The 8446-nt window shown below is 25.8% G+C and overlaps 1 protein-coding gene across 1 annotated transcript; it reads right to left on the bottom strand.

Moving 5' to 3' along the window:
• Window positions 1-4642: 4642 nt before the first annotated feature.
• Window positions 4643-7513, bottom strand: LOC113549369. The gene is made up of 2 exons (XM_026950639.1): window positions 7415-7513; window positions 4643-5076 (listed from the first exon to the last, which is right to left on the bottom strand). Exons 1-2 carry the CDS (start codon window positions 7436-7438, stop codon window positions 4798-4800), a joined length of 303 nt encoding a protein of 100 aa, XP_026806440.1. The 5' UTR covers window positions 7439-7513; the 3' UTR covers window positions 4643-4797.
• Between the last annotated feature and the right edge of the window lie 933 nt (window positions 7514-8446).

Raw genomic sequence — 8446 nt, 5'->3', positions numbered from 1 at the left:
TACTGTATATAGTTACCCGCTCGTAAGTAACGCTAGGAGGATAACACCGATCGGTTTTTTTCTGCAGCGTTCAATTTACGATCAAACCGTTTTAGCGTCACTGTTTGCCCAAACTGAGTATACAGTTCGCAGACCACAGTATACAACTATTACCTATAGAAAAACACGGTCGCTGCCGTCCATTTTATAACTGCGTGCCATTCGATTCTCGAACAAACCGTTCGTAGGTCGTCGTCCGTGAGTTCTTATTATTGATAGTAGTGTGCAGTGAGACGAAATTCCAGTGAAACAAATTTTATATTATCACAATATTGATATGGTATTATAGTGACGAACTTAGGAAATCACAGTAACTTCTATCGTAAAATTAATTTTAAACATACTATATGATTAAATAGAAAAATAAAAATTCTACAAATGAAAATAGCCTGTTATTTATTCAATTTTAATAATCAATAGGAATTAATACGTGTCTTAGAAAGTATAAAATAAATTAAATTTAAATACGTTCAATGTTTGATAAGTAAAAATAAATAACTAATGATTAGAAAATAAGTTGTAATCATAATAATGGTTGATGAATAATTAAATAAATTATAATTATTATAAACGCATCCATAGATAAATAAGTGCAATCTAGGGTGATTATGTCTACCCGTCCCCTCCTCTTAATACGCCTGTATGTGGATTGTGGGTGCACGACAGGAAAAGGGGTAATTAAGTATCCGCGAGCTAACATAAAAAATAAATTCATGACATCAACAATATTTCAACTTAATCCATACGCCACTGAAAGCGTGCATAGAGCTCAAAAAAACCTATACGTATAATACCGAATACCGATATATTATACGTGTAGTGTGTACGTATATCTAATGTAGTGTAAGTGCGGCACCGATCTGCTGCAGATGATGTGGAAATCCTATCTTGGTAAGAGTGTGCATTGGGAATAATTACACTATCCATCGTCATTCGTATAGATGTCCGGAGAATTAATAATAACAACAACACCCTAACGCGTTTACCGAGCCGGTGCCTTATTATTTCTCCCAGACCACTGCACACTGTACAGATTTGTAGACAATTATAATATATAATACGACACGCTGCCGCTCCGGATAAATGTATATGAATGAACTATATATACATATATATACCAAGTTAATAAAAAATACATTGCTCAAAAAACATTTGGGTAATCCTTCAGTACGTTCGCCGCTATACGTTTGCGTTAAATGTGCGAATGTCATATTATACATTTATATTCCACTAATATTATCTCACCCATCCACCCATTCAATTTGCGTAATTATTCCCAAGTATATGCATATATATTTAGCTTTGGATACTATATGTACGCTGAAATATTATGTAAAAACTGCTGGGTCTTAAATGCCGATTGTTGACTGGTTGATTCAAGACTCGGCGCAGACGTCCGTTTTTTTTGTCGAAAACGTACATGGAATTACCGAAAAATGGGCAAAAGAAGTACGAAATTGATTTTCGAATCAGTAAACGAGTACACTTAGTTGCACTAATTTGTTACACCTATTTTGGCTACACTAAATACGCAGAAACCGCCTTGCTTACTGCGACTGAATTCACGAAATGACAATATACGGCGACTGCCGCCCGTCAGACGTGAAGCCATCACAACAAAAACGCATGTGTGTACATTCAACAACCACCGTGGTAAAAAATAAAAAAACGGATGTATGCACAAGGTGAACGCTTTATAATTGAACAGTACAATATTTTTAGTGATATTAATAAAATCCAATTATTGTATTTAAATTATCTTCGTTGTAATTGTTTTCGTTTTCAAACATTAGACATGTTATGCAATATGTGTAGTTACATTAAATGTATATAGGTAGTGAGTATTGGTACCATTGGAAAATGTGATAACAGTAGTTAGAACTTAAATTATATAATGTCACAATGATGATGTCTATAATGTTTTTAAAAATATGTTATCATATATTCTCAATACCTAACATAAAAATACAAAATATCGTTTTATAAAACGGATTAAGAATAATAATTTAGTAGTAGGCATAAAAAATATTGTTTATTAGGATTATAATCGATGTGTAAAATGTTGTCAGCGTGGGTATTTATCTATCTTTAATTTTAAGCCTCCTGTATATTTTAATGCAATAAGTAGTAATAATATTCATTAACATTTATAAAAAAATGGGGTTATATCAACCCACGGCCGTGACTATGTGCCGCGACTAAGAATTATAAAAGGTTCCTATTCATAAAAGGCCTGGGAAAGAAGAAAAAAAACACGGTAATACATTGTTTCTTTTAAACAATGTGCGATGGTAAAAAATAGTCATGAAATATAGTTTTTTTCAGTAAACTAAATAAAATTATATTAATATGCATATGAATAACATATTCATAAACTACACTTTTTATTAAGATACAAATTTTATAATATTTATATTGACGACTGAGATGGATTAAAAATATTAGTAACAAATTCTACACTACATACGTTTCCACAAGAACAAGAACTCATATTTATAATCCAAAATACAAAATGAGATTTAATTAATACTCTGCGGTACTGTGAACTAATTCAAATATTGGATATGCTGTAGTTTGAAACCTCGATGATTAATAATTAAGTATATTTTATTTAATATTTTCTACATAAATATGTTTCTTTATAATTTTTCACCAGTTATATAAAATTCAAAATCAACATTAAAAATAAATTTGTTCTGATTTTTAAAAGTAGTAAAGATCAATATTTAGGTTAGAAAGTCAAAATTAATTTAGGATATTTAGTCTTTTCTTTATGGGCATATTTTGGAAGGGGGATGGATTATGACAAACATATTTTCAAAAATGATTCCTATATAGATAAAAATGTTTACTGTTTTTAGTAAAATACAAAATATCTAATTTGGTATAAATTAAAACATTTTCACGAATGGTTATGTTAGAAATCATCACTATTTAATAGCTTTAAAATTTAATTTTTTGGTAACTCGAAATATTTTTAAAATTATAATAAACAATTAAATTATTGTACTTATTATAAAACTAATAAGTAATTACTTATTCATTTCATTTCACTTTGAGTATTAAATTACAAAAACATGATTTTATTATTAGAAATGTGAAAATAAGTTGATAGTTTGAAATTCGATACTTACATCACATAGCTATTGAACCGGAATAAAAATGTACAAATAAAGACGATACTTAACCAATAATTGCATAATTTATGTACACAAGGTAAAACAAAACAATCGTGTCCATAGGATTTATTTCAAAAAAATATTTGGTCTACTTTTCATAATTTATTATTGTAGTGATCTGACTTTTTTCCTTGTTATTATTACCTTGAGCTGATTAGATTCGTGTTTTTGTATTTATTAGATTTATTACCTATAATTACTATATTATTAGATCATATTATATAGATTTTGATTATTAATTTATGTATTTAGATAGTTGGTGTTGGTAAACACGAAATAGAAACTTATAGATGAATTTCCTATTTTTCATGACACGTACCAATATTTTTAGGGACTACCCCCATATATTTTTGTATAAAAAGGGTTGTAGCTTCATTATTAAATTAGATATAGTTTGACTACAATTACGCATGGACCGCTGGTGTTATACTACATTTGACAACCTATCGGGTTGGCTTTGTAAATAAATATTATTTCTTAAAACTTTAAACAAAACGTGTCGTTTATTTACTTCAAACTTATAACGCTATTTGAAGCAGATCTACGACAAAGTGGACTTCGTCGTTAAATCGTGCTGAGCTATCTTCACCGAGATCGGCTCACTACATTATTTTTATTTGGATTGGCACGCATTTTATAACTGATATTGATTAGTTACTAGTATTAAGAAAATACTGTCACCAGCGCTACATTTTAAAATTTATAATTTTTATAATTTGTAAAAGGAAATAAAAAGGTTAGAGAAATGTAAAGGACAATCCAGCCCACGTAATGTTTAAGTAATTATTTAAAAATGGCTTTTTGTAAAGTTTTAGTGGTCTATCAGCTCTATCTACTGAATATATTATAATATCACGTGATATACCTTATTGGTAATTAATATTTTATTAATACTATGTAATTAATAGTATTCAAATATAACTTAAAATTTAAAACATTTATTTTCGAAAAGTAAAGTTCTTTTTAAATAATTCAAGTTTTGTATAGAATTTTTTATATTTTCCTAATGTATGTTATGTTGCATCAACTGTTTTTTAGGAGTAGGTTTGTAGCCTATCGTCAATGATTGGTAGTTGCCAGTTGAACACACACATGATAATAGAATACTATTTAGGAATTTAGAACATGTATACGAGTATAAGTAGGTAATATTTTGGCACAAAATTATTAATTATTTTATAATAATAAAATATCATTGATAAGTACTTTATTTACCACTTCTCATTAGGTATCTCTTTCAATTTTTTTTTTTTGTAATTTTAGCACAGCCATATTTTTTTATTTATTTTTTACTGCAGCCTGTATGATTACATAATAGTATCAATTAATCTAGTAGAAAGTATAAGATTTACTGTAAATAAGTATATTTAGTGGTAAATGTATTGTCTGTAAGAAGTCGTATAAGTTGAATTACCGGAGTGTGATGATATATAACTAAATACATTTATTAATAATGATTTCACAGTTTTTAAAACCGTAATAGAGATTCAGATGTAAGAAAGAATTTATTAAAGAAATATTATATAGATTCTATTTGGACATATAAGTTCTGGCTTAACTATGGTTCTGTATAATATGATCAACGGTAAAAGCGTTCATTATAGTTATCATTGTTGTTGCCTTGAGAGTACTGTCTCCATCCATAATTTGGATGCCACCTCCAAATGGATTCTGGATGATACCAGAAACCCTCGTCACTGTGGTATATCCATCCATAATCTTCGCCAAATAGTATATCACCGGGCGATGGTTCCGATGGTCTTGGATGAGAGTGATGAGACCAGTGTCTATTACGGTTATCTTCAAAGTCTTCACGATCACACCACACTGGGTGCAATACTAATAGTACAGTAATTATCTGAAAATGGTAAATATATAATTAGTATATGATATATATTATACAAAAATGATGAAAACCTCAGGATCCAGTATGTTGAACCACAGAAATTTTTGGGCCGGATCAAAACCACACAGAAACAGAATATTCAACTAAACCCCAATTTCGATTCTGAGTAGACCAAATTTTGAGGATCAAAATTGAAATATCCTAGTACTTTTTAAAATATTAGGAGTAAAAAAAAATTACTAAAAAGGAATACTTATGCAAAATTAGTTTTCGAAAAATTCGATTTCATAGTAATTTTTTGTGTTAACTTGAATTTTTCATCAAATAATTATTTTTTAAATAAGATACATTTTCAAAGATATTACAGATCTTTTTCATTAGTAAGAATTAAAGACTCAATTTCATACACATTTCAGGAATTTTCCCTTGGGAATTAGAAGAAGTATAATAGAAGTATAAAAATTATTTAATTTATAAATTTTTTCTTACTAAAATTCTAGAAACTTAAAAAAAAAATAAAAAAAATAATAATATATAGCTAATATAATATGTATTATTTATATTCTGGAATTACCTGCCTATAATTTTTTTTAACTTGTTCGTCACTGTTTTTTGTACTGTGGTGAGTGAAACCAGATGAGTTCCAAACAATTTACTCAGTCTTTATAATAATATATATTATCTTATCATATTATAGTCATGTTCGTAATTTATTTAAATTAGTATAATATGAGTTTCAAACATATTGCTCAAAATTTCTATAAATTGGAAATCGGAAAAAGTACTTACTGCTTTATACTTCTATTGTAATAGATGCTGTTATTATGTTTATTTTATTTTATTTAAATTTTGTTTTTCTGAGCATTCCTAAACAGCGTATTTTTATTTTTATTATCAAATCCGTATATTATGACCAATAATATATTATATTTATGCAATACTTATATTCAAATTTATATTGTATAACTTTTTATTTTCAACACAAGTAATATTTACATAGGAGATAAATAAATCATTTTAAAGTTTGAAATTTTTTTAGTTTTTTTCTATAATTATCGATAAAAAAATATTCACTGAGTCAAAATTTTTAAAATTTTTATACACGATCCCATATAAATTGTTTTTATATTTGCATAAAAATATTAAAAATTCATCAATTTAATTATTTTTATATGCATTTGAAGTTAGAATGTCGACTATAGTAATTTGTCAAAATAAGAAAAAATTGCAAATTATTTTGTAGTTATAAATTTATTAAGACTTCGTTTTATATATAAGTTTTGACAATTTAATACAAAACTCCTGATAAATAGTTTATACTAAAATCATAAAATTTAAAAAGTACATAAATGCAATTATTTTAAGTTTAAATTTGGACGAAATTACTTATTTGAACAATAAATAACGATGTTTTTTTTTGTTATAATTTAAAAACATTATTTTTATTATTATTTATATTATATTATTATGAACTTTAATTATACATAATGGTATTTTTTTATTTATTTTTTGATATCTATTTATACTATGATTCTATTTTTAATGTTTTACGGTATTTACAGAAAGATATTATTAAATTTTAAAACTTATAAGTTTATTTAATATTGTATAAATATATATTATTATAATTTTATAATAATTAAATGTTAATAATATAATAAATTCAAATTAGGAAAAATTTTTATCAATGTACTGTAATACTAAAAGTAAAATAAGTTACTTCAATAACTAAATAATCAAGAAAAAATATTATTAACATTTATTTGGTAATAAAGGATAGACCGTTTCCGCTCAGAATCGTTTTTCGTGTAAGTACAATAGAATATCATTGAATTCAAATTGAACACATTCATTATGGGTCAGTTTAATAGTGACTCTTTCAGCATCTAATGTACAGCAGATCGATACTCACTCGCTTATATTTTAAGTAATAATTTTGTTGATATACATATTTTTTTTTATTTTAAGATTACAATTAGCCATTGTCAATTAGATATGAATACATAATTTTATTTAAATTTAAAACTACACAGATAATATAATACATAGTAAATTATAAACACAGGTATTTTTTTTTTTTGCAATATTATAAGATTTGGTTTAATAGTTTTAATATTTGTCATTAATTTATTTGTGATTTGTGAAGTGAACAAATGTATTTTTTTAGTCGTGTATACTCGGCACTGTATACTATAATAGAATTGTCAATATTGCTTTTATTTTTATAGAGTTGGTTTATAAAGACATATTACATTATTACATAAAAAATATATATAAAATATATATTATATTAACATTCTATATATTTATAACTAACCTACTTGTAATATTTTTCAAAAATTATACTTACAGAAAATATTACGATTTTTTGCATTTTGTACTTCAGTAATTACTCGGTGATAAAATTTGTTTTACCGTGTGAACACTGTGAACTGTGAGCAATGAACTGAAAGTTTTACCAAAAAAATTTTGTTTTTATATGTAGGACCTTGAAAATTGAAACGATTCAATTAATAAATAATTACCAATTGGCATCTACCCACAAGCATATGATTTTTATGTGTAATTATACATAATTATTTTTAAATTAGTCTTTATTTAGAATATTTTTGGGAAACCCAAGACATTATAGAACTGTACCTACCTAAATACATTTTTATATAGTTTTTAAAAATAGTCAATTATTTTAAATTGTATATTATTATCATACTATTATTTGTGTTGTTAGTGAATGTAAATTAGATAGTTAGTATGGAACTATGGACGTACAGCTATATTCATAATAATTAATATTAAAAAAATTGCAGAAAGACGTTATTATTGTAATAAAAACAAAAAGAGTAAAAACAATAATAATGGTATGTTTACGTTTACCATATCATATCTGTGATAATTATTTTAATATTCTTCTAAAAATAATTATATATGTATGGGTTGTAAATTGTTTTTAAATTTATTTAAAATATGATAGTATAAAGTATGTGTAATAAACAATGATTACAATAAACAAGTTTGATAGTGGTAAGGAATAAGGAGGCATGTGTGGGGAGGTCACCAATGGTGGAACCATAATACTAGGTTAAAAAATCTGATAAGTGGGTAAACAGTATACACTATACAGAGCATTAAAAAATTATGAGAAATAAAAAAAAAAAATAGAAAAATAATATCATATTATTAATATGAAGGATAAAGAATTAGACAAGCTATGTACACAGTGAATATTCTATTATAAACAACATACATAATATTAAACAATATGTACGTAGTATAAATTTAACCGTCTAATTTTAAATCATTATAAAATTATTAAATCTTTCCAATGTTTTACTAACAAAAAAAACAAATTTGAAATATAAGTGATTTGAGCTTTGCAGTAGTT

This window comes from Rhopalosiphum maidis, chromosome 1 (assembly GCF_003676215.2).
Source record: "Rhopalosiphum maidis isolate BTI-1 chromosome 1, ASM367621v3, whole genome shotgun sequence".
Taxonomy (NCBI): Eukaryota; Metazoa; Arthropoda; class Insecta; order Hemiptera; family Aphididae; genus Rhopalosiphum; species Rhopalosiphum maidis.
The sequence above is the reverse complement of the archived record's forward strand: the minus strand, read 5'-3'. Positions and strand labels throughout refer to the sequence as shown.

Coding starts and splice junctions, on each gene's coding strand:
- LOC113549369 (XM_026950639.1), bottom strand. CDS start 7,438: ATGCAAAAAATCGTAATATTTTCT. Junction 5,077..7,414: donor AAAAAATCGTAATATTTTCT/GTAAGTATAATT, acceptor TACCATTTTCAG/ATAATTACTGTACTATTAGT.